The sequence below is a fragment of the Mastacembelus armatus genome, chromosome 12, assembly GCF_900324485.2.
Source record: "Mastacembelus armatus chromosome 12, fMasArm1.2, whole genome shotgun sequence".
Classification (NCBI taxonomy): Eukaryota; Metazoa; Chordata; class Actinopteri; order Synbranchiformes; family Mastacembelidae; genus Mastacembelus; species Mastacembelus armatus.
The window spans coordinates 7751221-7766807 of record NC_046644.1 but is presented as its reverse complement, the minus strand read 5'-3'; the positions used below and the strand labels follow the sequence as shown (position 1 = coordinate 7766807).

The 15587-nt window shown below is 40.5% G+C and overlaps 1 protein-coding gene across 1 annotated transcript in view; it reads left to right on the top strand.

Annotated features, from left to right (window-relative positions):
* The window catches only part of musk (muscle, skeletal, receptor tyrosine kinase), a 24362-nt gene extending 8775 nt beyond the window's left edge, over positions 1-15587 (top strand). The window contains exons 7-17 of the mRNA XM_026297114.2: positions 54-213; positions 718-724; positions 1989-2252; positions 2364-2557; positions 3063-3086; positions 3189-3277; positions 8035-8209; positions 8341-8527; positions 8613-8804; positions 10813-10961; positions 13643-15587. Of these exons, the coding sequence (XP_026152899.1) occupies positions 54-213; positions 718-724; positions 1989-2252; positions 2364-2557; positions 3063-3086; positions 3189-3277; positions 8035-8209; positions 8341-8527; positions 8613-8804; positions 10813-10961; positions 13643-14343 (2142 nt within the window). The 3' untranslated portion in view covers positions 14344-15587. The remainder of the gene's footprint in view (positions 1-53; positions 214-717; positions 725-1988; positions 2253-2363; positions 2558-3062; positions 3087-3188; positions 3278-8034; positions 8210-8340; positions 8528-8612; positions 8805-10812; positions 10962-13642) is intronic.

The window sequence follows — 15587 nt, the reverse complement described above, 5'->3', positions numbered from 1 at the left end:
GAACTGAATGTCTATCCAAGCAAAAGAGAAATCTCTATTGTTTTATTTTCCAGATCTCAGGTGCATCAGTCGAAGAGACTTTGGTGGGAGAGGTCATTTTGTCCATTCTTAAAGTGACTGTCAATAAGCCGGCCCTGTACACATGCCTGGCCTCCAACAGACACAGTGCTGGAGCCAACACTGTCAAGGCGACTGCTAAAGTCACTGTTGCAGGTAGAGGCATGTTCTGATTTCCATTCCACTCTAAGATATTACAAAATCACTGCCCGCCACATGAGAGAAAAGCCAATAGTTAATAGCTACATGTAGCTGCTGTGTTTTTGTGTGCTGTTGTTACTACGTGGGCTTGTGTTTTGTTAGCTGGGTGCTGTGTGGCTTCAGCTGTTTGTTGTCTCCCCATTTGGCTGATACTGCTCAATCATAAACAACACAAAGACCCCATGACCACAGACCCCTTTAAAAAACACACACACACACGCACACGCACACACAATCCATCCTCACTGACCACACATATGGTTCCTGCATATGTCCCTCAGTCTCCTCACAGCTAGCCATGACTCAGTGAGAGGAGCACCATGGTCGGTTTTCTCTTCCAACTAAGACTGATTTTTATCTGTCTGCCTCCTCTCATCTATCTGTCTCCCATCTTCTCCCCTCTCCTCCTACTTCTACTCCTGCAACCAACGTCTTCTGGATATTGCCACTTCCCCATAGAGTGGAGGTAAGAGAAATGATCTCTGCTTCACAGCTATGAAGTGTTCTATGCTTATGTGTCCTGGTTCAGTACATATTTCGATGTGACATCTACAATGGAAGAATGTGTTTTTCATGAGTTCATAAGTAAACCAATGTTAATCCAAATAACGTTGCAGCACATTGTCACTACATATTTTCATGGGTGCTATAACCACTTGTTTGTGCTGTGTTTGAAGAAACTAAGTGCTGTTGCTTCCTTTGGGTCTGCTGAAGACAATGCACATTTTAGCTTTGTCAATAAACATGCATTGCCAAGAGGGAGCCACTCTTTCTGTCACCCATATGGTGTGAGTTGAATCTGAACTTTGCTCAAACCACAGCACAGTCCCTGTGACCACATCTGGACTATGTAAGTTCAGGGAGAGAGATCGAGGGAGAGCTCAAGGCAGAGACACAAACACACAGAGAGAGGGAAAGAGAAAGAAAAAAAAGGAAAAAGGAAAAGAAAATGTTGGCCTTGGGAGTTTCTGAAGTACATGTAAAAAGCAGTGGATTTCAGGTCAAAGACAGAAAGAAAGGCCAGGTTTATTGGTTAGAGCTTACAAGATTTACCGACTACTGACCACATGTGGACCATATATTTATTGGATGTACAAACAGAAAGTCAGTGAGTGAGAACCAGAGGAAAGTAAAGCGTAGGATGACATGGTAGGACGGGGTGTGCGATAGATTTACAGGTCTGCTTTAAGTTTGATGGTTCGACTGAAGCAACGACCTCCCCAAGAGGCAACATCTGGAGTTTGTAATTGCTCTAGGATACAGAGCGGCAGAGAGAGCACTGGAGTGAAGACTGTCAGACAGGCAGAGGCAGAAAGAACATGGATGCAAGTCAGACAGAAAGAAATGCAGATCATTTCTACACTGGAGGACTAATAGACATACAGGCTGAAAAACAAGAAGGCAGACAGGAAACAGACAGAACCACAGGAAGTCTGGTGCACAGACTGGCAGGTTGGTCTACAGTATGTATGACTGACCTGCTTGATCTAGAGGCAGCCAGAAAGCCCATGTAGGCAGACAGGGTGCACTCGTATACGAATACTGCTCTAACCTGTTTCATGATTAACTTGTGGATGATGGTAAAGAAGCTATTTAGATCATGTTTTAGTATTTTTACAAGTAAAAGCATTGCCACATGGGAAAAGAGATTCTCTCTACAATTGCTATCTAATAAAGTCAGAAATAATAATAAAATTGTGAATGTTAATGTGTGTGTCTAAATCCCACAGACTCTACAAAGGCATCTCAGGCTACTGCAGTGCCTATCGTGGAGATGTCTGCCGCGCAATTCTGCGAGATGATTCGCTGGTGTTCTTTAACTCCTCCCTCTCGGACCCCGAGGACATGCAGGAGTACTTGGTTCAGAGCTGGTGGGCAGAGCTAGAAGGACTCAGTGTGCTATGCAGCCCTGCAATACGCTCACTGCTCTGCCACTCCTCCTTCCCTGACTGCAACCCATCAGGGTTAGGACCAGCACCTAAACCTGTCTGCAGGTACAGCAAAAGATGTATCTGCTCTCCCTGTAGACAGTAAATTAACTAACAAATCACTGAATGAATAAATGAATAAAGGAGTATGGTTATTTCTTTCCTTTCATCAAATAGAGAACACTGCCTGGCAGTGAAGGAGCTGTATTGCCATAAGGAGTGGCTGGTGTTAGAGGGCAGCATTGCAGTCCAGCCAGGCATCTTCAGCTCTGTCACTGAGTCCCACATGTCCAGCTCACTGCTGCCTAACTGCCAGGCCTTACCAAGTCTTCTCACTGACCCTGATGCCTGTACGCATGTTCCTTTTGTAGGTAAGACAACCACTAGTGACACAAGTGAACACTTTCTGCTTTCTTGGTACGATAACCGCGTTCAGACAGAGGTATTTGCTAAGATCAGATGACCCCTATGATATACCTTACATTTTTATTTTAATCTCTTAGCTAGAATCCTGACTTGCTAATTCTATATAGCAGAAACAGCTTGAGCACAGCAATCTACTGTACTAAAAAAGCAGGGAGCACATGGCACATATCTAAAAGTATGAGTTGGCTTCGTGCTCTTGGGTGCTGAAGTCCAAAAAAAGCCTGGTCTGCTACACTGCACCTCACTGACACAGATGAGAGTCTACTAGACTAAGCCAAATTATGCAGTTTCAGGTGTGTGTATGTGTGTGTTTGTAAAGTAGCTATAGTAGTGTTCATGTTTGCTCTGTAATATAATTGTTACTGTACTGAACTGACCATCAGTGCTGCAGTGATTTGACTCTGAATATCTGTTTTTTTTTAAAAAAATCTGCTCTTTTCTACCTTTCAGACATCAAGAAAGATCAAGTTACAAGTAAGTGTGACGCTTATCTCACATGGCAATAAATAAAGCATTTATATAACAGCAACTGTCAAAAGTTATTAACCCTAAAATGATTCTGTGTGGTTTCAACAGCAACATGTTACAATAATCGAGGGCGATTCTATCAAGGCAGTATGAATGTAACCAGGTCTGGGATACCTTGTCAGCTGTGGAGCCAACAGGTATTGTGGTTTATGTGTTTGCATGTTCCAAAAGCTGCAGTGTAACATGCAGCATAAGTGCAAAATCTACAAAATCAAGTGAACAGCAGCAGAGTCACTCACAGTCAGCTGAGAAGATGTAGAAAGTTGATATATGAATTAACAAACTCTAGAATCTGAGCTTCCAACAAATTCCAGTAGATGTGACTGATATTTGGGTGTGTATGGTCATTTTTATATCAAAACATTTCTTTACTCAGAAATAGAAAAGCACCCAAAAGTTCTTACAAGTACATACATAAGCACACACACACACACACAGTCTCTCTCCCTGTGGGCCAAAAGCCCCTTTATGTTTTTATGGCTTTGCTCAGTGAGTGGGTCTGTTTGGGTGAACTGTTACTAGCCTCCTGTGCTGTGTTTCTGTGTGTGTGTGTGTGTGTGTGTGTGTGTGTGTGCCAGGTCAGCAGAGAAGGAGGGGCTCATCATGTCACATCCTGCCTCTGGAAGCAATTAGCTTTCACACGCATATACTGCACAGGCTTCATCATCAACACACACTCGAACATTTCACACTTGCTCACACACACACATACGTACACTGTATGTGAAACTGTGAATTTTTGCTCCTGAAAGCACATTCTTCCTCTCCTTACTCTCTTTATCTGTCCGTGTGATGTTGGCATACACTTTCAGTCCACAAATAAATAGCCTTTTCTCCCTCACACACTCCCAAATGGCTCAGATAATGCACACAATTTTATACAAATATGCCCACAGTTATTTTCCCACACAAAATTATGATGAGCTCAGCGTCCATGTGTGTCTCCTTCCACAAACATCATCTTTAATCTGAACACACGATGTTATTTAGGCTACTGTCTCTTCCTTGTTGACCTTGGCCGGAGATCGTCAGGACCACCCTATGAGTGTGTTTAATTTTAATTTAGAATGTAAATGCCATTTTACTGCAAAGTTACAGTACTTTGAATTCAGGAATAGCAGCATGATAAAGAAACTCAAACAGTAACGCAAGAGATCAGACCTGAATTAATATGGAAATGCTTTTTTCAGAAAAAAATAAATAAATAAATAAAAAAAACTTGGGATGCTGTGTAAACTGTAAAAAACTGTAAACTGTAAAAACTGACATACATTTTTAGAGTAGAAACTTGACTATAGACATGGACTCAGAAGAACTGGGATTTGACTTGGACTCCAGACTTGGGGCTTGTAAACAGTCACCATTTCTAGTTGTTTAAGGAAATGTCTGACGAGCTGAAAGTCATTACCAACTGACTGTAAAACACCACGGAGTCACAGACATAATGCATCGAGCAGACACACTGATGGACATGCACATTTTAGCGCTAAGATGGCAGATGAAGAAAATATTACAGATATAGAATGACATGAAGTGCGTAGGTAAAGTTCATCATTTACCTGATTTTGTATCTGGGGAGTGTGTTTTTCAAATAATGATGATAATGCATGCTAGTAGATAAAGGAGTGATGACAATGCAGTACATGCTTTGCATTCCTTGATGATATCACTGCAGTTTTCTAGGCAGGCTGGATTTCATTTATAACAGCTCATTTCAGCCATGAGACTTTAGACTTCACTTGGACTTGCAAAAAATGTGACATCTCAGGGACAAAAAAAAAAAAGTTTTTTCATTATCTATAGTATCATTGAAAGATTCACAAGATCCAGAGAAATGTCTATGCACAACAGACAAGGATAAAAACCATCAGGCCCTCAGGCTATTCTGTATATATAAAAAAAAAAAATCAATTTCAACACTTGATATTTTGTCTTTGGCCTATGCTTTACAGTAAAATATTGCTTTTAAATTATTTGCAAATCATATTCTGTTTTTCATCATATTCTGTTGTTACTTCCATGTTACTCACCATTCCAGTGTTTTTGAAACGGGCTTGTATGTTATCTCAGGCCCTGACCTTCTAAAACTGTCTGTCCTGCCTGACAAGTTTTAGACTTCTCTGTTTGTTGAAGCAATGTGAATGGAACAAAGCATAATACCTGGTATATAAAGACTTTAAGTGATGGTTTATTTTTAACATCCTACATAACCAAAAATATGAGAGAAATATGACAAACAGGCTAAAAAGTGTGTTTTTCGCTCTAATAAAAACTGCAAAGATCATGCTTCCTATTCTATTACCATAATCCACGCTTTTACCTAAAAACCTAGCACATCCACTGTGTTGTATTTTCCCACTATGCTGCCCTCAGTGCTAAAGAACAGGCTATTTTTGAATAGTATCATGATTCTTGTGTTACAAGTCACCGTGAAACATTAAACATCTGTCAAAAACAACATTTTTAGTGAATTCATGGTGCTAACTACAACTGACAAACTCTAGCAGCAGCTGTCATTTCACCAGACAAAATTGATGGCCACAGGATAGAAATGAGAAGACTGCTTTTGTTTTCCTGTCTGAAATGAGAGATCCATTGTTTCGCAATTATGGAGTGGTAAACCTCCTACAGTTACCATTGTAAACTCCATATGTGCCATGCGGGAATGGAAAGTGTGACAAGCGCAGCAACAGGGGAACAGGGCTTAACAAACACATGATGCCAACATGCTGTCTAAACTAAGTCTGGATTTATAGTTTCTGAGAAGATATAGTGACATCAGGCCCTTCCTGGACAAGAATGGAATTTCATATGATGTGCTGGCCAAACATCAAAAGACACAGGGTTAAACGTCATGAGATTATTTTGATGAATATGCTTAAGTTCCTGGGCAGCATCTAAACTTTTCAGTCATTTCCTCTTTTAAGTATAATGATGGCATGATTGGAATAATGTCTGCTGGAACGGTTCTCTCAGAGTGCAATGTGATGTTGATTGCACCACTGTGAACTCAAAATGCCTACAGTCTACATTCGTCAGTGGATGAGAAAGACCCAGAAGTTAAAACCCACTTTTTTTGAGAATATATGTTTTGCATACAGATTAACAGCAAAGGCTTCATTAATATTTTAATCTACCTCACCAACGTCATCCTCTATGTTCACCTCATTTTATCACAGAAATACTCTAAGTTGCAAAATAACTGAAGATCCTATTTGCTTTATTTAACTGCTTGTCTCCATATGAAAAATGTTTTCACCCATGACTTCATGCTACTGAAATCATAATCCAAACATGCGAAACAAAAGTAAGCATGACAGAGAAAATGTTAATGTATGGGAACCACACTGTGACTAGGTGTATGTGTTTATCCGTTGGCTCATGTGCAAGAGAAAGGAAGAAACGAAACTAATTTGAATAGCATTCAAAATCACCGATTTGCTGTGCCACTTGATTTACAGGTTAAAGCTGACTGTAGCTTTTCACCTGCATTCCTTGTCCTGCGGTTCCTAATATATTGCATGGTCAAAATCTCACCAGATCTTTCAGCAACTGTTAAATGTCATCATTCCTATGCAAAAACAGCACAGATGTTTTAACTTAATGTGACTATAAAACATGCTGCACATGTGAGTCCTGTAGGAAATGAGTGCAACTCTCTCACCATGGTAAAATTTATGGTCAGCACATACTCACCACATATGCATGCAGTAGCAGTTACACGTTGCACGCCCTGTATAGTGAGAGTAGTGTCCCATTCGGTGCTGAGTCACAGAGGAACAGCAGTCAAGGTTAGATTCAGACACAGTCACACAGAGGTAAGTCAGGCGCCTTACTATTAAATTAAACAGCACTGAAACTGATATTGTCAAGACAACTGCTGCATCCAAGAAGTTCATAAGGTGCAAGATTTGCCATCTGAGTCACTGTTATGATATTACTCATCAGGTTAACTTTATACCTTCTACAAAGTAGCAAAAAGGTTGTGCTATTTTAAAGAATTTAAATTTAAAGTCTTGCTTAATATTTTGTTTTCACCAAGAAAAGTATTTCTCATTTATTTGTTTAAAACATTTGTTTTTTTTCTGTCAACCGACCATCATTAGAATAATGGCTCTTCTCTCTCAGATACTGAGACTGTAGATCTTCTCTCTATGGGACGGTTGGTTGTACGTCAAAAGTGTTGGACCTCAGCACGTCCCATGTCCTGCCAATAGTCAGTAGATCCTTTTTGAAGGCTGTGACAAACACGTAACGCTCATATCTAAAATATGTTGTTTTTTAACATCCCTGGCACCAGTAGGATATCAACCACGTGAGCACCTTGCTTGACACATTGAGCTACAGGAGCATGTGTGTTGAACTCAATCTTCTCTGCTTTGCCTTCAGACCTCTTGGGAAAGTTTGGACGATTGCTCTTTTGATGACTAAAGCGTATGATACATGAAGATTCCAGATGTTTAGTATTTGACCTGGCACTCTAGACTGAATAAGCAACCATGCAGCCCACTATCACTGTAGAACATTTTACAGTCTCTGCGGTTATTAAACTGTAACCTTAGCACAGATCTTAAACAGAGTTTTGAATAATGCCTGAAATTATTAGGAGAGCCAGCTTAGTTGATGTGAGAGTCAATTTCTTGGAAAAGTAAAAACTCTGTCCCTCCAAATAACGGATCATAAGACATTCTAGGAAATAGATTCAGGCAGATATTCATTCATACTTTTCTGATCTCTCAGGCTAAGTTTGTTAACTTTCCTTTCCTTCAACCCTTTCAGAATTTGGAGTCAGCAGCAGAGCTGAACTGATGATGTTTTATTCAAAAACAAGTCTAGATGCACAGACTGAATTCCAGATCTACTCATCTCAACACAACTTTTTCTTGTCCCGTAGGTTCCGCACCACCACCGCCTGTCTGTGGACGTCATTCCAGAGTTAAAGAACTCGGACAACTACTGTAGAAACCCTGGAGGAATCAGCGACAAGCCCTGGTGTTACACGTCAAATCCCAACATACGCTGGGAGTACTGTTCTGTGCCACAGTGTGGGGAGGAAGCCACAGTGTCAGGTTCTCATTTCTGCTGCCTCCACTTCATATCACTCTTACACTTATAATTGTAAAATCATAATTATTACTCTCATAAGAATAAGCTATGCTCTTTGCATAACATCTGGAATTTGTCTCTCTGTGTTTGTCAGTGATGAAGCCAGAGTCACCTGGCCCTCGTCAGACTCCGGATCTCCCTCCCACAACTACAAATTCGTCTCCTGCTTACTCCATGTCGGTCATTGTCATCATCCTGACTGCCCTTGCCGCTGCGTTCTTCCTCACCATCATCGTCCTCGCCTGCCACAGACGGAAGAAGCAGCGGAGGAACCGAAAGAGGTAAAAGAAACACAAGATCCACAGTTCTTTGTGCTACATTTTTATCTACCTTTTAATCCTCACTCCTCTACTGTTCTGTCCGCAGAGTGATGGAGACCCCAACGCTGAGCACTCTTCCGTCAGAACTCCTGCTTGATCGGCTCCATCCCAATCCCATGTACCAGCGGGTTCCCTTGCTGTTGAACTCCAAGCTGCTGGCCCTAGAGTATCCACGCAATAATATCCAGTATGTTCGAGACATTGGAGAGGGAGCCTTCGGACGGGTTTTCCAAGCCAGGTGAGGGGGCAAGACGAGGCAGAGTGGAAACACTAGAAAGGACAGACAAGAGATGGAGGTGGACTACAACTAACCCACTATCCCGGGCTATAAAGGGAGATATTTCCATAATAATCTAATACTGTCATATTATCATTGTAATCGCTGCCAAGGGACAACCTGATAATGCGGATATACAGAGGAAGAGTGAGGGGGTGAGGCAGGGTTCAGAGAGAGAGAGAGAGGGATGGAGGGATTAAACAAGGCCACGAGTCATTCTGAGAAGTGCGGCGTCATTCACAAAGTCACAAGAAGAGCTGGTACAGGTGTCGTTTACACTGCACACTGACCCTGTTCAGTCAGGTACAAATGTCTCACACCAGGGCCCTATGGGTGTTGTCTTCTTCTAAAACATCAACTGCCGTATGTTAAATCTGTATTTCTGCCTTTAAGGTGAAGTACTGAAAACTATATAGTTCTTCATGCAAAACAGTGGCTGTGACGTGATGAAATTACGGCTATAATGTGTCACAGTTTTTATACATCAGAAAACAAACGCCAGCCAACATCTTTAAAATCATCGAAATTATAAAATAAGTTGAATTCAAGTTTTTCTCACCTTACGGGACATTATCACCATTATTAAAATGTATCTCCTACAAAAGCGTCATAGGAATCTAACCCCTGTGATGACCCTGACAGGTGGCCTGTAACTGACACAAACAAAGTTGTCACATAGTGCAAAAGCAACATGTCTCCAACACCACAGTCCCATGAACAGCAGCGAAGTGAATTCAATGCCAATATGTGAAGCACCATATATAAACAGGGGTACAGGACTTACAGTGGGATGCTATAATAGTTTGTGGCATTTTAACAGTAGCATCCACACTGTGTAGCCAACCAGGTCTGAGAGGTGATCTTCTGGATTGCTGGTAATCCCTTAGTGAAAACAGGAATGTTGCAGTGTATGGACACCCCTGGGAACCATGGATGGATTATGAGACACAGATCTCCACCCCTCCTACATAGAAACAAGACCCACACATTGAAAAAGATTCCTATTCATAGCTGTATGTTTCCCTTTTAGTCATTTTTCATGTCTTCAGTCATATTGCTTCTCTTTTTAGTTGCACCTTAATGTAAATGTATGTCGATTTCTAATCATTTGATGTCTTTTTGTAGTCGTTTGAGTGACCTGCCAACAAGAAATACATACACGTCATACAGCCACTGTGGTTCAGGGGCCCCCTGATCCTGTGGGCCCCTTAGCCTATCCAGTAATCCGTCCATGCTGAGAACATAATACATGCACTATAATAGTAGCAATATAAGCTATCACAGCTATAAGCCCAACCTTAATGTAAAAACCTAAATCTAACCTGCGCTTTACTCATCTTTCCTTTTCAAAGCCATCATCAGTCCAAGCGTGTACAACTCAGAATTACAACAGCACAAACACATAAACATACACATATAAACACACAGGTTACACAAGTATTTGGTCATGCTTGTCAACATCTACACACGTGCACATACATAAACACACTTCACCATTAGCCCTAAGCATAAACCAAGTCGTCACCCCAAAACTCATATAGTCCCCACAATTTGAATATGTAAACATTCCCGTCCCCACAGTGAGTAATACCAACCAAACACACACATACACACAACATATACAGCAACATAAATAGACCCAAGGACTGTGTATCATCTTCTCTGACAGATAGGTTTCAATCCGTAGTTTCCCAATGCGTGTGGGTGTGTGTGTCAGTGAGTGTTTCTGTATGTGCATGCAAGCTAAAATAAACACCGTTGACCCCAGTTTGCCCTTGTAATGAACCAGTGTAGGAAGTGTATGTACATTTCTTCCAAGTGTCTGATTAAAGTTAGAAAAGTCTTGCAACCCCCCCCCCCCAGTAAATAAATAAATAAAGTGAGTTTAGTTGCATAAAACAGAATGTGTATTGTCTGCACTTGAACATTTACACTATGTGTATCTGTTTTTTCTTTGTTTTTTTCGCAGAGCGCCAGGCTTGCTGCCAAATGAGCCTTCCACCATGGTGGCTGTGAAGATGCTGAAGGAGGAAGCCTCGGCTGACATGCAGAACGACTTTCAGCGAGAGGCTGCGCTCATGGCTGAGTTTGACCATCCAAACATCGTGCGGCTTCTAGGTTTGTGTGTGCGCGTGTTTATGGGAAGGAAAAACAGATTTTCAAAGAGGCTGAACAAACAGCTGGATTTTACATCACACAACAGCTGGATCTGTGTGTTTGCCTGAGGAAGAGGCGCAGGAAGAAAGAAAAGAAACAATATAAAGAGAACATGAAACGACAAACCAACGCAGAAAGAAGACAAACTGCAATTTCCAGTAAATTAAACAAACAAAAAACAAACAAACAAAAATGAGCTGCTACAGCATAAACATTGTTTTTCCCCCCATTATTATTATAACTACAGCTCAGTTTTTAATGCTACAGGTCTCTTACCGGTGGTGCGTCTGTAGTTGCTGGTGCATTGTGGGTAGCGCTGTCTCTGTGACGCTCCCGTTGTTAAGACAAAACAACATTGTTTGACAAGAAGCTCAACAATAACTCACTAAACTTAAAATTCCCCAAATCAGAGAAATCAACTAACAGCCACTGCAGCTATGGACGCAAAGCTGCGTAATCCACGTAGCACAGCGCGCAAGCTATTTTCGTGTTCACCGAGCAATTCTTACCGGCCTGCAAAGTTTGCAGATGTTTTGGGTTCCAACTTGGTTTGGCCTCGTAGTTTTCCCAAGGGTGTTGATAAATATGAGAGAAAGAACTATAACATGGAACCAATGTACCAAGGGCGGCAGGACTTTGTCGTCTTCACATTTTTTTTTTTCAAGTAAAAAAATTTTTTTCAAGTAAAAGCACAAACAAATGTGCCAGGTTATGAAAGGAACATCAACTTAACATTAAAATAACCAACTTAACTTAAATATGCTCAGCAGCTCAAGATCTATGTAAATGTGGGACCTTTAAGGCCTAAAGTTAAAATGATTGCATTTTTAAAAATGTAAAATCTTTTTAAGGACCTGTGTCTTTTTTTCAGACCCTGCTTTAGGACCTTGACTGTTTTTGAAATGTGAGTGGTCACGTTTCTCATATATATTAGACCACAGGGATTTTAAATATGTAAATATGTGAAGGGTAATACCCTTTTAATGAGAAAATTAAGGGGATAAAGTGCTACTTGACAACTAATGTGCCTTTGTTGGTGTGAGTAATACAAATACTCGCTATTAAGGTTTATCTACACTAATACAGCCTATCCAATCTAATCCAAACATCCAAATATACTTTCATGGAGGACATGCAAAGATTCAGTACAACACACTCCATTTGGCACTGTTAGTAAATAGGTTATTGGTTATTGGCTGGGCAGCTGTTACCATTTTGTGGTTCCAGTTCTTGTGAAATATTTTTAAATCAACACTCAGCAGTGCAGAAAAGATTTTAATTTTTTTTTCAGTTCTATCAAACCCTAGTACACTTGAAATATGTTTTTGGTGCAGTTTTGAGTAATACTGATGACACAGGAGTGTGACACTGAGGTTTGTGGTACAAATGAAACCAGAGTTGATTAGATTATTTCCTTAACCTCTAATTAACCTCTGGACTAATAAATGCAAATCTTATACAAAAAATATATGGGGGTTTAAATTAGAGATGACATATGGCTTTACTTTGTTGCATGTGCAGGATGGAGCGTCTGTGTGTGTCTGCATATTAAGTCGTGGAGTGAACGTACACACACACACACAGTAACCACAGCTAGTTCTCTGTGGAGCTGTCCCAGTCTGTGACACAGGGCATGAACACTGCTCCAATAAGACGCAACAAACTTCCTTTAAACCCCCAAAGCAGCAGTAAATACAGCTGGAAATCAAGTGGGAGTACACATACACAGTTCCACACTTGGACTGCTTTTACATCATTTTTTACACATTTTCCCTAAATTCAGTCTGACATATTCTGTATTTTTGGAGGGGCTTTGGGACCTCTGCTAGAACTCAAACTAAAGTTTTGTGGGTTTGAACAAACGTTGAAAGAATTTGTAATGACTAGGCTACTGGGAGGTCAGTGAGTTTCCTGATCATGTTTCATACAAAAGCAGAAGCAGCGAAGTGCAATCAATCAAAATGATGACTGTGATTCAGTGCATTTTAATGCACTAACCACATGAAGTGTAGGCCTACTAGTCATGCACTAACTTGGAAAGAGCACAGTTTCAGTGCCTCAAACTACTGCCTGTAGAAAGAGAAAGTGAAACTTCCATGATGGTATTTCTTCTCTTGTTGGCAAATAGTGATTTTTTTAATCATCTTTTCCACAGAGTTGTAAAATGCTCCTATTTTGAAATCTGTGTGACTGCCAGGTTAAATGAATCATACACCTACAGCCTATGGAGGGACGTAGAGACTCTGCACAGTGTTAACAGTGTGCGCTCTCCTTCCATTAAGCAGTTCACAGGAATGCACAAGCAAACAAGCAGACAGCCAGTCTGAGCAAAATCTAAGCCCTGGCTGCCAAATACACACAGTATTTCAGGTTTCCAGAAATCTTGAGTGTTATTTGTAAGTTTCCTTAATTACAAATGAATATTTACTTACCTTTGACAGTGAAGAACTCTTTGTATAAAGGACTACAGCAAAAAAAAACAAACAAACTACACTTCAGGTTTAATGGTGTCACAAATGTGTTTAGTATGGGGGTAAAGATTTGTTCTTTAAAACCTCTATGGTGGGAACAAGCCACTTATGGGATCTGTATCTTGTAGATAAATGACATAGATGACAGGTCTGTGTGCTGTCTTTCCACAGGTGTGTGTGCAGTTGGTAAACCAATGTGTCTGATGTTTGAGTACATGGCCCACGGTGACCTCAATGAGTTCCTGCGTCGTCGATCTCTGACCCAATCAGTGCGTACCCTAAGCCGTGCCAGCCTATCGTGTCGCAGCTTCTCCTCTGAGATGGAGGCAGGTCCTCTCTCCTGTGCCGAGCAGTTGTCAATTTCAAAGCAGATCGCCGCGGGGATGGCCTACCTATCAGAGCGAAAGTTCGTCCATCGAGACCTTGCAACCCGGAACTGCTTGGTAGGGGAGGAAATGGTGGTGAAGATCGCAGACTTCGGCCTCTCCAGAAACATCTACTCGGCTGATTACTACAAAGCCAATGAGAATGACGCAATTCCCATTCGCTGGATGCCCCCAGAGTCTATTTTCTACAACCGCTACACGACTGAATCTGATGTGTGGGCATATGGGGTGGTGTTATGGGAGATTTTCACCCATGGGATGCAGCCATATTATGGAATGGGTCATGAAGAGGTTATTTACTATGTCAGGGATGGTCACATCCTCTCCTCTCCTGAGAACTGTCCTCTGGAGCTATACAATCTGATGAGGCTTTGTTGGAGCACACACCCATCAGATAGGCCCAGCTTCAGTAGTATACATCGGATACTGGAGCGTATGCATCAACACACACTGAGCATGAATGCCGACACTGAAGCTGACTGCTAAACATGGCAACCTTCCTCATAAACATGTCTGTTATGTAGAGATTTGGTGACTGAAAACACATTTTAAATGAACCCTGACACTGAGTGGTGCCTACGGTACATTGAATACTCAGACAATAAAGTGACTTATGTCATTTTTTTTCACAAGAAACTCAAACTGGCAACTATACCAAATATTTCTGTCACAAACACCTGTTATGTTTTAGTATTTGTATAGAGCTTGCTTGTTTATTTCAGGACCTTAATTCCTGACCATTTACCAGCACATACCCATCAGACAGGGCTGCTTTACTTTTGAAAAATCTTAACTCCATCTGTGAACAGACTGTAACCCAAACATCTTAATTTTTGAGCATCTCAATTCCCTAAACATGCAATCATATTCTGAGCTATTTTGTAAAGTTAATGTAGTCATGATTGGTGTTTTTTTTTTTTAAATCTTATTCAATTGACCTACAAATGGTCGGACTACTAAATACAGGTCACTGTGGTTAGAAAGAGACATTATTTCTTGTTATAGTCACCTCTAGCTAATTCCACAGTGGCACACAATCACTTTAAATCATTGCTGATGATGTTTTTTGCTATTAATGTTGCTATTCCTTTTTGGGGCATTCTCATTTTATTTTTGTTTATGTTTCATCATGTTGTTATTGATCCTTGTTTTGTCGTTTGGTAACACAGTTTGATAAATTTACAGCCAGTATAGAAAAAAATTTGTTTTGTTTAATTCATTTTTCTGACTTATGTCATCAGCACCCATCTCTCATTTAAACACACTCACACATCTGATAGAAAATTATAATTAGGGAGAACCTCATTAACTGGTTTCATTCCCGTTGCCTTAAAATAGACATGTTATTAAGTGAGAACTAAATTTTTAATCACCTCTAGCAAAGGTAGAGACTCAGACATCAGACCTTGTTCTCTGGTCTGTGTTCTACTGTGTTAAATTATCTTAGGGTCATATTATTCCACAATATTAGTACAGCATCAACAGCATCTCCTGCATTATATAGTATGAATTCATATAGTTTATCAATTCATATCAAATGAGAGAACATATTGATGTTGTCAGTTGCCATTGCCTTTGTGATGAATGACAATTTTTTTTTAATGCGGCATGATTTTATGTTTTATTTGTTACATTATATAAACAACTGTACAATTTTTGCCACGGTTATTTTTCATTAAGTATGATATTTCTTTGTATGGCTTGCAAATAAACAGAATTATTAAGCACAA